Source organism: Actinia tenebrosa, unplaced genomic scaffold, assembly GCF_029948245.1.
Source record: "Actinia tenebrosa isolate PJP-AT-01 unplaced genomic scaffold, QUT_ActTen_1.0 PGA_scaffold9__36_contigs__length_13948895, whole genome shotgun sequence".
In the NCBI taxonomy this organism is placed as follows: Eukaryota; Metazoa; Cnidaria; class Anthozoa; order Actiniaria; family Actiniidae; genus Actinia; species Actinia tenebrosa.
Window position 1 is genome coordinate 11,293,019 of NW_028292586.1, and position 19,249 is coordinate 11,312,267.

General features: G+C 36.5%; 2 protein-coding genes across 2 annotated transcripts in view; both read right to left on the bottom strand.

The window, feature by feature from the left end:
• Nucleotides 1-8,598: 8,598 nt before the first annotated feature.
• Nucleotides 8,599-19,249, bottom strand: part of LOC116304031 (high-affinity choline transporter 1) — a 28,473-nt gene continuing 17,822 nt past the window's right edge. The window contains exons 3-9 of the mRNA XM_089025206.1: nucleotides 15,078-15,237; nucleotides 14,230-14,337; nucleotides 13,346-13,650; nucleotides 12,786-12,908; nucleotides 11,826-11,979; nucleotides 10,041-10,285; nucleotides 8,599-9,920 (exon numbers count right to left, since the gene is read on the bottom strand). Coding sequence (XP_088881332.1) covers nucleotides 9,366-9,920; nucleotides 10,041-10,285; nucleotides 11,826-11,979; nucleotides 12,786-12,908; nucleotides 13,346-13,650; nucleotides 14,230-14,337; nucleotides 15,078-15,237 — 1,650 coding nt within the window. The 3' untranslated portion in view covers nucleotides 8,599-9,365. The remainder of the gene's footprint in view (nucleotides 9,921-10,040; nucleotides 10,286-11,825; nucleotides 11,980-12,785; nucleotides 12,909-13,345; nucleotides 13,651-14,229; nucleotides 14,338-15,077; nucleotides 15,238-19,249) is intronic.
• Nucleotides 17,323-19,008, bottom strand: LOC148904832 (uncharacterized). The gene has a single exon (XM_089024771.1). It carries the CDS (start codon nucleotides 18,624-18,626, stop codon nucleotides 17,412-17,414), a length of 1,215 nt encoding a protein of 404 aa, XP_088880897.1. The 5' UTR covers nucleotides 18,627-19,008; the 3' UTR covers nucleotides 17,323-17,411.

The window sequence follows — 19,249 nt, forward strand, 5'->3', positions numbered from 1 at the left end:
CCCTATAGGGCGACACATACCCGTATAGCAAATATAGGGGAGTACCCCCCCCCCCCCCCCCGGGAGGTTGGATTCATATCATGAAACTCACATTGACTCATCAACCTTTAAAAATAATTTTATATTTTCCTTAGCTTTCGACCGACACGGTCATCCTCAGAGGAACTAAAATACGTTACAATATTAACAAAACCTACGCGATCAAACGTTGTACATATGCGCGAGCAAAAGAATCGCGCGCACAAACCTGAAAGCACGAGCATTGAAAATCACAAAAAATTTATGTAATTTTCTGGCAGAATTCTGCCACTGATGACCGTGTCGGTCGAAAGCTAAGGAAAATATAAAATTATTTTTAAAGGTTGATGAGTCAATTTGAGTTTCATAAATTAAACTTTTTTAAAAGTACAATTCTTAAAAGTTGAATTTAATGCTGAGTTCAAACATGAAAAGAAAAATAAAGTGTTCATAGTTTGTTTTGAAGATATTCAGCATTTAACGGATGCCTAAGCGCAAGTTTTGGAAAAAAAGTGTAATTGCGCCGCTGGAAGTGATCAAAAAAGAATTTAAGACTTTAGTAGTTTTTTCAAATGAGCCCATATAAAGTATATAGTCCCGTGCAAAATTTATTGAGGGTTTTGTCCTCCATAAGTTCAAAGCTTGTATGGTTCTTCAATAAAATCGTGACTAAGATTATTCAACGGTGTTCAGCGCGCGCACATCGTGGGCTTATAACATATGCTGTCACCTTAACATATGCAGTAACCTTAACGATACCTTAGAATCATGAGAGCATCAATAAGAGAGGGAAACTTCTTAATAACGCAAGCGTTATGTAAATTCTTGGTTGGGCTATTTTTAGTAACCGGATGTAGTTTACATTTCACCTTACCAAGATCTAGACTGATAGATAAATCAACCGATTAATTATAACCAAGCGACGTCCAAATGTTCGGGGAAGAAAAAAAAAAGATCGTTTGGGATAAAAACTAAGGTTATTCACGAATTTTGTTTAAATTATATCGCTTTGCTATATAATTGGTATTTTTAAAAGGTCATAGATGCATATCCAAATACATTGTTGTTAATATCCGAATGCATCGTTGTTAATATCCAAATACATTGTTGTTAATATCCGAATGCATCGTTGTTAATATCCGAATGCATTGTGGTTAATATCCGAATGCATTTGGGTTAATATCCGAATGCATTGTTGTTAATATCCGAATGCATTGTTGTTAATATCCGAATGCATCGTTGTTAATATCCGAATGCATTGTGGTTAATATCCGAATGCATTGTTGTTAATATCCGAATGCATTGTGGTTAATATCCGAATGCATTGTTGTTAATATCCGAATGCATTATGGTTAATATCCGAATGCATTGTTGTTAATATCCAAATACATTGTTGTTAATATCCGAATGCATCGTTGTTAATATCCGAATGCATTGTTGTTAATATCCGAATGCATTGTGGTTAATATCCGAATGCATTGTGCATTCAACTCTTAATAGCACAAAACCTTTTAATCGAAACCTCAACAAAGTACATTTTCTCAAAGCTGAATAAACGTAGAAACTTTTCCTTTTCGTAAAATATATTTATCCTCTTAAGTTAGAGTGAATTATTCTAATTTTCACCGTGGCATCTTTGCGGAATTCGATGACAGCCGATAATGATCGGAATATAATGCTTATTACCTTTACGAGATCACAAGACATCACTTGTCAAAAGAGTGTATCCGATTTTTGATTAGTTGTCCCGTTGCTCTTTTATACGCTTTCAAAGTTATGACGCTGCTATATCACGGTATGCAAGCCAAAATCCACGATAACTTTGGAAATAAGCAAAAAATCAAAAATCGGAGACACGCTTTTGAAGAACAACTATCCAAGATGACTTCCTAAAAAAATTCAGTTAAATCGGTTAAATTCCCTTTGACATCAGACTCAACATGTACGGGTAACCAAACGCAAAATCACTTCCGAGAAAAACGCAAAAATGTTTCTGACTGAGCGGAAGTGCCTTTGTTGACACAAACCGTTTTTTTTTTTAATTACTCGCTCTGAAAAATCACTATCGAAATTTTTTTTTGGGAAAATCGAGGAATATTATGTATTTTATCGCAAAATGTAAAAATGTAAAAATCGATACTTTTGAGCAATTTTGGGGTACCTTGATACCTTAATATCTGAATGCATTGTGGTTAATATCCGAATACATTGTTGTTAATATCAAAGTCTTATTATAGCTTTCGCTTTGGTGATTTTATTCAGTCCTCTCACTAACGGTGAATATCGTCTCATGATCACTAGTCACTCGACCAATCCCAACAAGCAAAATTTTATATTCAAGCCAAAAAAAAAAAAAAAAAAAATACAACGTAAGTGATCAAGACCAGGCTGTTCTTTTATTCAGTAACACTAACGACTTCGGTCTTTCCTCCTGCTGATTCTCGATCAATCAATAATTCGTTTATTAGTTGTCGCCAGCTGCTTTTTTAAACATAATTTATAGTTCTGTTGGTGATATTTTAGATTTTTCTTTTCATTTCTTTTGGTTTTGCTTCATTTTGTTGTTGAAATGGTTCCACAATGGTTCGGAAATTTAAAGAAATATCACTTAAGAGCTTAATTCAGCTATTGAATTGGCCTCACCAACAACTGGCAAAGTTATTTTTATAACTATTTTCAGCTAAAGATGGAAACTCATTAAAACATCACAAATAAACTGATTCCTAAATGGATGGGAATAGTGCAGAACTGTTAACAGGTGTTGAAGGCCGGACGATAATACTCCCCTGCCGTTACCTCGACAGCCCCGCTGGGTGGGTGGTAAATAATGGCGAAATAACGCATTAAACTGGGTTGAGCTCGAGCTTGGACTGACATTTATTAAAATTTTAAAACCCTTTACTTCATTAAACATGGCGCACTTTAACCTCATATGTAAAAGTATTTTGGCTTCCAGGACCCGGTTGTACGAAGGGTGGATAATAATATCCGACGGATAATTCCTTTTTAAGATGATAAATCGAGCCGGTTATCCAATACATTTTTCCAATGGATAAGATGTATTCGTCGGATAGCGCTATCCACCCTTCGTACTGGGTAACGTACAGGCTTAGGTTGTAGTATGTTCAGCAGGGGAACGTTTTCAAAGTCTTGACAGCTTCTGTGCGCAAGTTTTCGATTCTCCAGAAATAAATGATTGGGTTAAAAAGCCCATTTAGCATCACTAGGGATTCACTAACAGTAAAAAACACTCCTACACGGGAATACGTCTTCAACAAAAACAAAGCAATCATTGAAATACCATACGGGATGTAGCATAAGGAAAATGCCCCAGAAATGAAATACAGAGTGTTTACAGAATGTTTGACCTTTCGATTGTTATTAACCGTAGAAGACATAGTTACAATATCTTGCTGCATGCGTATCTGGATAGAGTGTCTATGGGTTATCTTGAATATTTTGAAAAGAAAAAAACTATTGATAAGAAGAAGTGAAACTAAAAGAATAAAGCAAACGGCTAGAGCGGTTGGGCCTTGACCGAATACCCTTGTGATTGGACCGATAGCCAAGCAAACGATCCAGATCACTATCAAAGTCACTACATAACGTCTATTGGTCACAAACTCCTTATATCGCAAATGCAGTTGGACAGCTAGGAACCTGTCGGCAGTAACCAATGATAGTGTGGCAAAAGAGACTGTTGAAAACATCCAGAAGCTTATTGTGAAAGCATAACCACTAGAGCAAAATAGGGCCTCATTTCTTCTATATTCAGCGAACTTCATTACGCAATACGAAGGTTGCGAGATAGCACTTGCTGCAAAATCACCTATAGCTAAGCCTAAAACAAGGAGATTTTGGGGCGATTGCAGAGACTTGGTCCTGGATATTGTCCATATTACCAGGACATTTAAGAATGCAGATATGGAAGCATTAATAGCGTTAATTGTGGTCGCCGGTAAAAGAATATTGCTGTAAAGTTGCCCTTGCGGATACGTTCGTAGGAAAGAGATGTGATCTTGTAAAGGCAAGCAAGTGGTAGTATTTTCTCTCCATTTGGTATCTGATGTAATATTGGCCATCATTTAGGGTAGTAGCTTCAGCAGTCATAGTATAGTCTTGAATGTTATTTGAACAAAAACGAAAACAAAAATTCATTTCGGACTTTGTCAAGTAAATTATACTCAATAATCGCTTAATGAGCAAAAATCGTTCTCGGAACTCAATGCAGTCAGTTTCAATGCATTTAGAAAAAGAAAATAGATTCAAGTCTTAAAATGAGATGTTTTGTGAAATAGTTTCTTTTAGGCCAGTCTTAAATGTTTTAATATCACTTGACTCCTTAATAGAAAGATCAAAGGAAAAGTTAATTCCACTGCTTGGGAGAAACAGCAAAAATAGAACAGTGTCCCTTTTTATAACTTGCTAGTCTGGTTTTCTTAATAATTCAAGAAGGTTGTTTGGATAACGTCTGAAGCGAAAGATCTAGACGACTTATAGTTGTCGTAGTAGTTCAGATCTTACTTTTACTAATTTGCAAGTATATTGAAATATGCGAAAATTTGGAAGCCGAATTTCGCATGAACTAATTTTCGCGATTGCAAGAAAAAATTGAGTAAAAGTGTTCTTATTAGTCTACAAATATCGCGCGTATTAAATTTAGCGATTTTTTCATAATCGCGAAAATTAGTTAGAATAAGGTGAACAACATGACAAACAACATGATGAACTAGAACTTCCGAAGCAATTCACTTTTGCCATATCGAAAACTCAACGCATTGCCTTAAACATGGTACTGACATTCTCAGACATTTTATATATAAGACATTTTTCCACTGCTGTAAAAATAAACTTACTCGACCTCAGAGCCCTTTTATTCTTACTGTGTTATTGTATGGACACAGTTCCAATAGAATTCCTTATCATATTTTATCATAAAATTATCCATAAAATACCTATATTTCTCCTTTTCGAAAAACTGATATTTTCACACATGCGAAAATATCGTTACCATCATGCATTTAAGCTATTAGCTTATGAATAAAAAAAAATTTATAATAATAAAAAGCTTAAATTAAGTTGATTTTATGGATAATTATATAATAAACAGAATATTACATGGGCGCTTAGGGATACGAAATTTATCTTCTCGTGTTGAAAATCTCTCACTCGTGAGAGATCTTCTCAACGCTCGAAGTTATATTTCGTATCTCCGCACGCCCATGCAATATCCTCTATTTATTATAAATTTTGGTGCGCTTTTATATCGGAAGCTAGTGGAGTGGCATCGATATAGGAGAAATATCCATGCATGTTCAAAGTTCTTGATCATTTGGTTTGTGCATTAATGATGATTCTTTCTCAACAGCAGTGTCGCATTTTCCTTAATTCACTTGAAAAAAAGTGATAATTATTTTAGCTGGGAGATTATATATGATTTGCCTCTAGCTGAAAGGAAACTCAGAAAAAAGGAGTCCCTGATGGGATAATTATTTTTCTTTGTTAACTTTAAAAGCAGCTGAACTTTTCTAATATCAGTTTTTTATGGTTGAATTCTATAATTTCATCATTAAAAAGTCCCGAACCCAATAACCTAGAATGGTTTACCTTTTTAAATAAAATTGGTATAGAAATATGCTTTTTCTGATATTTTTTTAAAAGATTTTTTTCATAATCATAAGACGACCATTGTCTTATAGAGGTCACCATCTTTGGTCCAGCCATTTTCTGGTCGTTAAAATTGAATTGCCTTCGTCGTTTTATATTATGAGAGAATTCTTTTCTTGAAGAAAGGTTGTTGTACAAGGCTAAAATCTTGTTATTCAGAAAGTTTAACTTGTTTGGAAGTGGAGATGACCGATGAAAGTGAAATCAAAGTGTTAACCCAAAGCAAACAAAAAATATTTGAAAATGAGGTTTAGGCCTTCATTTGCTTATTTCTCATATATTTTCTATAAAAAAGCCTGAAAAAGCAACATTCTAACGCAAATGCAACGAAACATCTTTGTACAATTGAAAATACCGCTTCAGGAATTTTATCTTAGTACATCAGTTTCTAACTGATTTAAAAAAGGTTTTGAGTGTTAACCCAAAACGAAAATTGGGATCAAAACTCATACGAAAGTCTAGTTTTTGGCGCTTTTTTCCATTATTGCTCATTATTGAAAAACATTTCCTCTTATGCTATTAACTTTTATTGAAGCATCTATTTACGAAAAATATCTTACCTTATATATTTCTGTACCAAGTTTTCCTTTCATTTATTCAGATGATATGACTCACCATCGACTTCGCTATTTATACATGTATGCCAGGCATGCATTGGCAATATGCAAATTATCATATGACATTAAAAGTGTAGAGTGTCAATTGGTATTAAGTTCAAAATATAAAATGAGGCATATGGTGTTTTAGATGGGACAATTTCCGAACACGCTGGTTTCCATAGCCAGATTAAAAGCCTTATTGTTTTGATTACACGCAGCTGTTACTACATAACATTTTATTTTACCTGGGTAAAAAAAAAAAAAAAAAAAAAAAAAAAAAAAGAAAAATTAAGAATTGAACTTTAATAAAGAATTATAGAATTTCAAAGTGTATCAATTTATATAACTACACGCGTTAAATTTATAGATATTTTACAGACAACTAGTCAATATGAACAATTGTGTACTCTGCGATTGTCTACTCCACCACATTATCCATATATTGCTAGATATTGCTAGAATTTTGCATATTGTGTCGTCGTTTATATTTATAAATAAAGCTTAGGTTTTAAACGTTTTTACCATTTTAGGTAACCACTCCACTTCTTTTCCTTAAATAATCCAAAGATTGGAGATTTTCATCGATTCTCCCTCCAAGCCACTCTACTTCAGGTTGATTTTTCAATCCAAAAACGCGGTCTCTTCCAGTTTCGTGCATTCACATTTTGACTATGGGGGAGGACTTATAGCATATTCTTCTCCGCAGCCGCTAGACGTTTAGTTTGTACTAGAAAATGAGCTCCGAGATATTTTTTTTTCCGGGATACCAGTGAAGGTGAAGTAACAGTTTCTGTCCATGACTTGATGGTATTTTAAGCGACTGATTTTTGGCTGGTTTTGGGCTTTGAAATGTTTTCATCCTACCAAGTGAAAATTTCATAGAGCCAGAAACTGCCGAGATGTTTAACCCCCAATCAAGCGTTTTTAGGCTTCTTCGGCCCAGGGAAACACTAAATTCAAGACAAGCAATAGACGTATATATAAATTTAGGTAGTGCCAAAAAAACGGAGTTTACATTGCTTTCAGCAAAGGGAACCCAATTTAGATAAAACTGAAAGGTAAAAATAAAGCTGATCGACTTTAATTGAATTGTGTTTGATATCAAGAAAATGCCCTTCATAATTAATATAAGTGAAAAATATAGTTAAAATACATTACGACCTTTTTCGAGGGAGTCTTTGATTTCGACCTTAGTTCTCCCACTTAGGAATTTTGTCACGTGTACAAAACCCACCACCAACTACCCCAAGGGCTAATTTTGTCCCTGAATAAAAATTTCGGCCGATCTATCCAATGGCTGACGTTTTTTCCCTTTGCTGGTTAATTTTACTTGGAAATTAAGAGAAGATAACTAAAGATAATCCAACACAATTATTGAGGTGCATGTTACGTCATAGCCACCATGTTGGTTGACTATACCAAGCATTCCTCGTTAAGCTTCTCTTCTTAGATCGACCAAAATGGCGGCTGTTTTATTACTGAGACTTTCAAAGAAATGCCCGAGGTATAAATTGGGCTTTATTTGCGTTTTGTCACAAATCGCAGTTGCGTTCAAAGCGCATGCGCAAGTTCTATGCGCGTCCGTAGTATGCGCCACATAAGGACATGGTCGAGCAATGGCGGAATTTTTCAAGGTTTCGTTAGAAGGATGACAGTGTTCACAAAGAATTCTTTCGATTTTCTGCTATGAAGCCCGAGTTCACGTAGATATGTGTCTAGTTAATATTTATATCTCAAGGGATCTTTCGGTCTCGTGGCTGCAGAATATTAGGTTTAGTGAAATTAACCTCGGATGTCTTTTCCATTTTCCCCAGAGCCCTTTCATTCTTATTACTGTCCATGCTCGACGAAATGCCAGAGCCTCCATTGTGGTAGTAATATCCATACACCTAGTCTTTATTGCGCAAGCACAAATATGAATCGAATCAATCTTGTACCCAGATATGTAAAATAAATAAATATTTGTTTCGTCGAGCATGCGCAGTAAGAAATACAGGCTCTCGGTACGAGATTGGAATTAAACATTTTCTCACATCTAGAGCAAACTCCCCAAATTAATGGTAAGAAAGCTGTTTTTACGGAAGCTTCCATGTTGTTGTTTTTTTTTTTTTCTTTTCTAGATTTGGAACTTTTTTCATCCGCTATTGTTTTCCTTGCTTATATCAGTTTTGATCAATCAACGCTCGAAATATAAAAATATGGAAAACGAAATTTTACCATGCATTGAGCATGCGCAGTAACAGTGACAGGGATTATGGTTGAATAAAGTTAATGATATAATGCTTTTAGTTCAACTTCAATGGATTAAAACTCATTTAACTTTCAACAAAATTTATTAGTAATAAATGTTGGATTGTGTTTGAAAGATAAAGCTAGTATTCAATACGCAAATATTACTGCAAATAGCTTGCTGTATTTGTATCAATTAGCAGCATATAGCGTATTCAGAAATGTAAATCAGTAACAACTTGGAGACAACATCCACGAATAATTGTCCATTCGACAATAGAAACTAATGATTAACAACTTTATCTCCCTCTTGAAACAACATTTCCAGTTTGAGCATTCTTCACCAGTTTTCCTGGTGTTTATTGTAACGCTTGAGAAAATGTTGCAAACGAATGATGGGAAATCTTACGTTTTCTTTGTATTGCGCCTGCTGACTACCATCTTACGTTTTCTTTGTATTGCGCCTGCTGACTACCATCTTACCATTTCTTTGTATTGCGCTTGCTGACTACCATCTTACGTTTTCTTTGTATTGCGCTTGCATACTGACTACAACATCCTAATATCAACAGTCATATCAAGAGTTTACATAGCACATGCAGTTATTAAAACCAAAGCACTAAAATGCTAAGACTATTATTTGTAACTTTCGTTTGACAACATTTACCAAAAGTTTTATGTGATTGACCTTTACTGAAATGAATATAGTGACGACAATCAATGGTTCCAGATAGAAGTTGGGAGTGAAGATTTCATATTCTTTCTGTGAATCTGCTGCCGTTTAAGTTCAACCTCCACATGGAAACATTACTACGTGGTACGTCACGCGACTTCATCAAAGGTGCATTGATTTTACTCCTTGGGAAGTTTTACAGAACTTTCAGCCAAATTAGAAAAACCAAGCTCTGGCATTTCAAACTTATCTTTTGTTTGGGCAGAAACAATATTTGGTTCTTTGTCGTGCTTAAGGTCATACTCCCGGAAACAGTATAGGAAATCCATCGACATCGGAAGAATTTCCTTCTTGAACAGGTACCTTATCAGGTAAGACACCACCAAGATGGTGGCGAAAGAGCAAGCCATCGCAAGGGTACGGAATGGAAACATCTGACCGTATACATCAGAGTAGTATGGGTACTTGACGGCAGGTGGTAAGCCAATCAATTTCTCTCCTCCAAGGACACGGAGAACGAGACCCAAGATGTAACCAGCTAGTGATCCATAGGTATTGGTGTGTTGCACATAGATGACACAGCATAGCTGAGGGAAGAGAACCACGTAGACTAGGTCACTGCACAGCGCGAAGAGGGAGTACACCGAGTCTACGGTCAGTCCCATCAAGGTAGCCAGAGTACCAACCACCAATATGGACACTCGAATCACCCAGAGCAACTCACGACTGGTGGCCTATAAATGCAATTAATCAGATACAATCAGCATACTTTAATCGTAACTACTTAAGATAAGAACAAAATGTTTTTTCTGAGTATCTAAGTCAATAATATAATTTGAATAGCTTCACCCTACTTTTGGCCTGAAGACTGCCTTGTAAATGTTGTGTGAAAACATGCTGCTGCATGATAAGATACTGGAGTCCGTTGATGACATGACAGCAGCAGAAATGGCTCCAAGACCAAAGAAAGCAATGTAGTTAGGAGTAAGATGACGTAGAACCAATGGGAGAATAAGCAGTCCATGTGGCTTGAGGGGGTCGGAATTGTTTGTCAGTGTGACGTTAATGGGGGCATCATAGTAGCTCGTTTGCCTCCAGTCTGCAAAAATAAAAGAGAGTGATTAAAAAACTTTTTTCCGGTCCGGTCTCCTAAAAACCGTGCGTTCTAATTTACTGTTTGAACGTATGGCATTTCCTTAGTATAGGCTCGCGGCCCGTTTTTCTGACGTCAACCGCACGCACACAAGGGATAACAAATGTCTAAAGAAGTTGAAAACCAAGGAGGAAAAAATAAATAACTTATAGATAACTTATTTTTTGTCCCAAAATTCCGGATGGGGAAGAAACTGCGCCCTTAATCTTGAAGACCTTAGGCACAGCCTTTTGTGGCTACAATGCTAACGCATTGTAAGGGTGTCCGTCAATAAGTAACAAAAGAAACATCGTAACCAATCAGTAGTAAGCCGTAGACAAAATATAATTTTCGAAACCAAAAAGAACCCCATTAAATACATCTCGCCATAGGTTCGTATTACCGAAGTGTAACCGCTTCAATAGCGATGTGACAGCGATGACAAACGTTGTGTTTTTTCGTCCGGACTCGTGCTTTGTTGCACGTTTGCTCAACTCAAGTGCTCATAAGTAAACTATTTCAGAAAATGTACCAATATTATTTATCACAACTTTCATTTCATATCTATTTACGGTCAAATGAAAGGTTTTGCAAGTATTATACAACTTTTAAGTCGAGATTCGATGTGCATGCTACTTGATGATACGCTGACAAGATAGCAAAAGCAACGCTCGCTGATTGTACAGTAAGCAACAAGCTTCTTTTGCAGATAAAAGAGCCTGTTGCGAAAACAAAAGCCCTTAAAGGGAATATATCAGCCCATTCGGAGGATAATTGAGCCTTTTCGGAGGATAATTTCAGCTATACAATTTTTACTAATTTACATAATTCTGTTTCTCTGCTTCCGTCAATTTAAAATGAAGTTCCAAATTGACAGTATCTCCTTAACATTTATACCAAATTATAGTATTTAACGCTGTTGTATTTTATACCATTGTCGTTTTTAAAATAAACTAGTTAAACTTTTTTCTACTATCCAATTGCCCTATTTCACTATGACGTCACTGCTTGTTTATGTGGGGGATAGAATCGCCAAATCCAATAGAAAATTTGCTCCTAGCGAAACAGTTTAATCTAAAATGGCCTGGTTTTCAGATATGATACGTGTTAATATGCACTAAAAATATTCTGAGCGTTTGCTGGCTATTCTACTTCTCTTCGTGGATTGATACGGGTTTTAGAACAATTTTCGGTGAATTTAGATAGTATAGATAGCGTAGCGCCGTAGTGAGTAGTGATTACGTTAGCCAATCAGATTGCAGGATTCGTGATAGTATGCTAGTAGGTTTATGCTAAATCTCAATAGTCTAACACCTTCCTACATTTATTACCTGTATAACAATCATTTCTTACAGCAGTAGCCACATGCGCTTATTGAGCGCCTATTTTCCCTCTTAGGAACCGGATTTTTATATCATCATTATTTGCATTTATCTTTTTTTTAAGCATTAATAAGGATCTGTTTAAGACCTAGTAAGGTGACTCTAGTGCTAGTAATATATCTTACCAGCTGATGCACCAATAGCTCCGATTAAAACAGCTGGGATTGTCATGATCACACAACCAAATGCACCAGCAAACGACAGGAATTGTGCCTTGGCTGGAGTTTTACAAGCAAGCACTCGTTGAAAATACACCTGCCAAGGAATGCCTCCAAATACCTACAAAAGAGAACTAAACAAGTTTTTTTTTAAACTAGACTTTTAAAGAAGTTGTCTCAGTTTAAGGTAATTCCCTTTGAAAGAAATTTTGCCAATAACTTTGTCCTGAAACTTTGAATGGACATTAATTATTTTATTGACATTTAGAATTTGCAAGAAAAAGATGGGGTCCTCATTCTCGTTTTTTTTTTTCGCTAATTGCTCTCCAAATATGTCAAGTTATGGGTTTTATAGTGAAATGCGGTAACCCGGAAGCTGTAATCAAGAACCTTTATTCACATTAAAAGTACTTTCATAATAACAAAACGTACTTATAGCTCGAAGCTTACAAGATAGTCTGTGCTATTAAACCCATCAAACTCATTGGACGACCAGGATTCTTGAACTATTAGTGAAAAATGTATGTATGTGCGCCTCTACGAACTTCCAAAGACTTGCACATGTCAACTATTCCCATCAAAATATTTCAAAATCTATCCAATAAATTTTCCTTCATATTTTGATAAATAATGACGAGCATCGCATTTATCGAAAATCTGAAATAAAGAATGGGGTCACCATTCTCGTTTTTGATTTATCTGTTATTTTGAAAAAACATCTCAAAATAGTCGGAAACTGACACTTTTCCAAGTGGAGACTGGGGCGAGTCAGATAAAAATCGCAGTTTTTCTACTTACAAAAGAGAGAAAAGTGAAAATTGGTTTTGAGCATGCTTCTTACTGTATTTAGTTTCCGAAAGAAAAAAATGCTTAAAGAAAAAAGTATAATTTTCTTCACGGAATTCTATAATTGTGACCTTGACTTACCAGAAGCATTGCATGGTCAATCCAGTATCCGTAGTTCACTGGCCATTCACCCATCCACATTGGGGCTGTTGTAGATATTTTGGTCACTGCCTTATTTGTCATTGCAAATGGGATACTCAGCCACTAAACAAAGAAAGAAACAGCAAAGCATGCGTATTTACCAATGGAAACAAATCTCTATATTATAATTACCGTATGATAACCAGCACCATCAAAATCTTTTTCCCCCCTCGGACATTCGATATCTGGAATAGCCTAACTAAACATCAAGATTTCAACTAAACGTCAAAGATTTCAAAAGTATCTCACAATTTAAAGCGTTTGTAAAAACTATGTTTCTCAAAAAAGTCATTATGTACATACGCCATAATATGTATATTTTAGAACTTCTTATTAACATATATTTAAATTATATTTTTTGATTACCATATGTTTGTAATGGGGTATTGTTAAGCAATTGGGGCATCAGCCCTGTAACTATATCCTGTCGCATTAAGTGCCAAATTAATTAAAATTAAATTAAAATCAAATGAAATGTATAACGCTGACATAAATCTTACCAGTCCGATAAATATGCAAAGGAGCTGAATAACATCAGTATAAGCAACCGAATACAGACCACCAACTAGAGTATACAGCACAGCTATACAAGCAGATACAATGATGGATAGCTGTTTTCCAAGACCAATTACAACACTGACGGTAGAACCAAGTGCGGACAATATGGCAGCACTCCAAAAGATCTCGCCCAATAAGGCAGGGAAAAACAGAAGACCTCCCATCCTAGTACCATACTTCTCCTGGAAGGGATCGAGCATGGTTACGTAGTTTCGTTTACGCATAATTTTTGCAAAGAACACTCCACCTGAAATGAAATTTGACGAAGAGTAAAAGTCGGTACATGCTTTAATTTCGTGTGAAAATTAGTCGAATAAATGTGTTAATTATACAGCTTCTCATTAATCCCATATAGGTAACTGTCCAATTATTTTCTCAATTGGACAGGTCTTGTTGATATGGGATTAATTAGGCAGCTATATAATTAATAGGTAATGGGATTTCATGCTCCCCAATCAAGAAGTAATTAGACTCGAAAAATTCCTCTGACTGCCAAATTGGACTCGGCCTACGGCCTCATCCAATTTTGTCAGTCCTCGGAAATTTCCTTGTCCAATTATTTCGTCCAAAACTTAGTGTCAATGTATGAAACTCAAGACTAATTCTTTTATATTGTCTTTATTAATACACTATGTTGGTTTCACTAAAGTATACTCCTGACATTTTTTTTTGTGCTAGGAAAAAAAGGAACACTTATTTTTTTACTTAAAAACTGTTCAGTAAATTCTTATAAAACGTGCTGGAAGGCACACGCTTTTCTTCATTGTCTATCAGGGATTGATTGACTGAAAGACATGTATCATTAAATATTTTAATTTTTTATTACCTAGGGCAAGACTTGTTGCATATCCCCAAGGTGCTTGAGCAGATATAAGACCTTTATCATAAACAGCCTCAGCAGTACCATTGATGTATCCTCCACCAACCCAAGTTGCTGGAAAAAATAATGATGATGATGATAATGGTGATGACGATGATGATGATGATAACTATAAAAAGCATCTTTTTCACGGTGTATAATTAACCTTCTCATCATTACTGTTTCATTAGAAACACCGACGCAGCTCACACTAGTCTTTAGCTAGTTATATCTTCTTATAAAAAGCAGCGTGGTACTCAAGCAGATGCAAAAGTCAATGCTGTCAAACACATTAAACATCGCAAGAATTTTCAATGTTCTCGCCGGAACCTTGATAAGAACTTTATTTGGACCTTGTCCAGTTGGATTAATTTTGTGCACATATCAATAGTTCATCAACATCCATTTTGTTAGAAAACGGTGCCAAACTTTGCATCGAAAGAAGCCATTTCGTTTATTTTATTTTATTTCTTTTGCACTTGATTTTGTTATGATTACTAGTTGTTTTATTTTTAGTTTATTTTAGTTTTTCTTCTTTTTCGCAAGTTCTTAATATATCCTGCATTACCCCGGAAAATTAACTCCTTTGAAATTCGAATCCCTAAAAGCTCGATACAAACAATTTTACAAAGATAGACAGGTTTTGTTTGAATACCAAAAGCACGAGAAAGTTTGGAATGTCGGGCATTCAGTCAATTCGAAAGTGTGAGCGGTATTTTGAGTCACTCCGATAAATATTCCACAGAAGAGGTCGATACAAACGTCCTTTCATTTTTGTCGCTGGACTCACGAAAACGTATTCATTCACAGCTTACCTGTCAAAGTAAAGGTTCCCAGTGCTGCTCCAATGGATCGTCCTGCCAGGATCGTCTCCTCTTCTCCTTGTTTTTTCTTTTGTGCAGCCCATATACCAAGTCCAAGTATGATGACATAAAAAACGATAATGCCCACTACTCCAGCAATAAAAACAGCCATCTATTTAAATAGAAAGGAATATACTAATATGTACTGTAAAATGGTTAGAGGTGAAGGAAAAAGAGACTATATTTAACGCTTGTGGTTCTTTCAAACCCTTCCAACATTCCATATTCGGCGGCTCTTGGATACTCGTTAAGTTTCTTGGATACAGTTCAGTTTCCCGTTAGATTATAGTTGATACCACTAGCTTCAGAATCATTTTTAGTGAGTTTTATGGCCCTATCTTAGGACCTCCAATTGAACTAGACCATTTCGTTAAAATAATTTGTAGAAGCGAGGCTAGTATGCCAATATGAATCGTTCTTCTTTTTATTCAAGTTGCCCCGCTGACTAAAATGTTGAATATTGATCATCGTTACTTTGCTCTAAATAAGGGAGGTTCCCCCTACACCTCCTTGTCTAAATCAACTAACGATTTTGTGAAGCTGTTTGATAGCTTCAGTCAACGGTGCTTAACTACATTGGCCAATTGTAAATGTCAAGGATAAACTATCATGTATCTATCATCACTATCATTGTTTCTAAATAGACAGGCCATTCTATTACGTTCTTGCTAGTCTCATATATGATGTCCTTTGAGTTATTTTACTAGCTATGAGTAATATGCTAATCGAAGTATTATGAACATCCGGGTGGATGTAGTCCTGAGCCGAAGGACTGCATGTTTGATGTGACTGGCGTTTGGACAACCGGAGCGGAAGTCATCTTCAGAGTCAAGTGACGAATAAAATGTGGTTTGGCTCGCAATCGCCTGCAGCAACGACAAGTCAATCAACATTGCCACTGCAGTCAACCGCCCAGGACACACCAGGTACGTCCAATGTGTTAGTACCAAACTTTGTAAACACGTTCTCGCTCGCGAGCGTAAATACAACTAGTACCGCTAGAATAGTGACTTTGCCTATCCCGCAAGCTCGTTCGCTAGGAGCTGTCGGCAGTCATTCCAGCTCGACGACTACGGTTTTATCTGGCTCCCTCACGTCGTGAAAGACCTTCGCAACGCCAGCAGTTGTTCAGCCCTTTGTTATTGGACCTGGTGCTTCGCCGGTACCGGCCAAATTAGTCACGCAGATCATTAGCGAGAAGTTCCTTGATTTAGGCGAGGTAATTTCGTCCAATTTGGTCAGTAGTATGTTAAGTATAAAATGACCCCCTTTTTGGATGGGCAAGTGATGGGCAAGATGGGCACATTAATTATTCATCAAAACATTAGCATAAAATGATGGGCAAGGTATTGTTTGCGGTTACCATGACGACCGACTGACGTCATAAGCCTAGTGTGAGACCCGTTCGAGCAAGTCTTTTGTTTACCAATCCAATTTATAGAGCGCGGGGATTTTGAATTTTATTCCAAAACTCAACCAACCAACCAAGCAAGACCTAAAAAAATACTTTTGAGAAACGCAATGGCTACGTTATTCCAGTTAGGATCTCGAGGATATCATGCTACCGTCAATGAATTCAAAGGACAGATCCTGATCCACATCTGAAAATACACTGATTTTCCTGACGCGGAAAAGGTTCCAACAAAGTATGGAGTATCTCTTTCCATTCAAGAGTTTGAAGAATTGAAAAAAGTCATCACGGACTTGAGTGAGATGGTCAACGTTATGGCAGAAACGAGTCCTATATGCACCCACCCCGGAGATCAAACAAGAATTCAGAACCAACAAGTAATTGATCCACGAGTTACGAACCCTAAGTCAAAAGGTTTCGCTAAAAGACAGCAAGGAGGCAAAGAAAATGAACCTCCCAAGAAAAGACAGAAATCAAACAAGCTTTCTAAATCCGAAAGCATGCGTGGAACTAATTTCAGTCTATTTTAGTTTTAGATGTAATTACTCATGTGTAATATTTCTAATGAAAATAAATGTTTTTTTGAAACGATCTTATGTGTTGACCAAATTCTCGATAACATCCTTCCATAATTCTTTTAAGAACAAACGCCAAGCGTAGATATATCGTTTTATAAATTATAATTTAGTGCCTATTGTATCCAACACAATACAATTAATGACTCATAAACCACAAAGAATAAGAGTTACGAAGTTCTACCTAATTATTGAAATACAAAGGAAAACGTTGGAGTGTAAAATCTTTATTTATCATTTACTACAGTAATAACAATATTTCAAATATTATAAACCTTTTTATTGGCCTAAGGTTATGAACTAGTGGTCATACAAGTGCTTATAAGGGGAACTGTTCATCTTTACTCGTATTGATCGACGCACACTTTTTCCAGGCTTTTTGTTGGGGTCACCTTCTAAATAGTTTAGTAATTCAAGACGTGGTCGTTTACGACGTTTGGGAAGTGAATCAGGTGGGGTTAATAGCAAAGAAGGTGGTTGTATCAAAGGAGAAGGTGCCATGAGAGATGATGTAGGAGTCTCTGGCATTTGTGGTTCAGTGGAAAGTAACACAGGAGAGGCAGTGATAGGTGATAATGCGGGTGGAGGAAGAAAGTTAGAAGGTTCAGCAGGTAGCGGTGAACTCCTTGCGGGCTCGATAGATAATTGGTCTGATGGTGACTGAATTTCCGCAGCGAAGCTACTAAGGGGTGTTGAATTACCTAATCCCACTGTGCTGGGATTTATTTTGTCCTTGTAGCTCAGATAATTGTTCTGGAGTTGAACGTATTGCCTTGCTTTTTGACTTTTGCCCATATTAGGATCCTTGAGAAGGGTATTCATTTGATCTTTCAAGCTTTGCATTCTCGAAATCTCTGGGGGTAGTACAAGATTTTGCCTACCAAGGTAATGAAGCAATTCCTCAGGTACATTTTTCTCTTGCTCTTTCTTCTCTCCAGGGAAGACATTGGTTCTCAGTCTGCAGTCGTCTGGGGTGGTTGTCTTCAAGTCAATGAAGAGATATCCATAAGGTCTGCTCACGGCTTGTTCATATTTTTGCAGAAAATATTCAGTTTTTCCAGGATACATTTGCTTGGCTAGATTGAGAATTTGAAGTTTATCTCTTGGATTCTTGAATATAATCAAATAATGACAATTCAAACTAATGCCTCGATTAACTTTTCCTTGATGAAAGATGTTCTGTACCATGTAGATGACACTCAGGTTGCGATGATGCGATCCTTTAGTGAACAAGTTTAAAACTCGCTTATCATTCCCAGTTTCGGTCATCTGGTCATCGATCACTATAAGATTTCGTACATTTACATCAAAAAAATGATCTTGATCCAGATCCTGCGGAATACCTCTGATAAATTCAATGCCAGGCACGGTTCTTAACATTTCTAAATAGGCCGGTTGCCATTGAGAATAACAGTATACAATACGCTGAGGTGGAGGGTTGATCATCACTTGCGCATGCTCCAATAACTGCTGCACCCAAAAGGTTTTTCCACATCCTGTAGTTCCTCCCACCATACAAGTAAATGGATGCAGCAACTGGAATTTACTACAAACATCTGTTGGACCATTTTCCGTCTGTGAGGTGGTGGGTTTGAAAAGATGACCCAGGTCATTTTTGATCACTTATTTTGTGGACCCGACTCAAATGAGACGATAGGTTGTGAACCGATTTCTGGCACAATAAACACATGCGAGTCATCTCGAGTCTTCTCAGTTATGAGTGAACTTAGAGATTGCAGTCCTTCTTATATACATTCAGACCACGTGCATCAGACTATCGATAGCTTAGCTTCTTGGCTATCGATAGCTTAGCTATCAGGCTATCGATAGCCTAGCTATCAGGCTATCGATAGCTTAGCTATCAGTCTATCGATAGCCTAGCTATCAGACTATCGATAGCCTAGCTATCAGGCTATCGATAGTGTTTCAAGACGTGTTCGTGTTGGTGGGGAAATAGTTATGCGTGTTTAATCAAACAATCACTTCTCTAAGTATCTAATTACAACTGCGTAAGCTAATCTTGTAACATCTCCCCTTTTATAATGTTTGAAATACATGGCTGGGATGATATAGAAAGATTTTAAAGATTTAAAAAATAAATGACCAAACAAAATGGCTGACTAAACTACGAAATGATT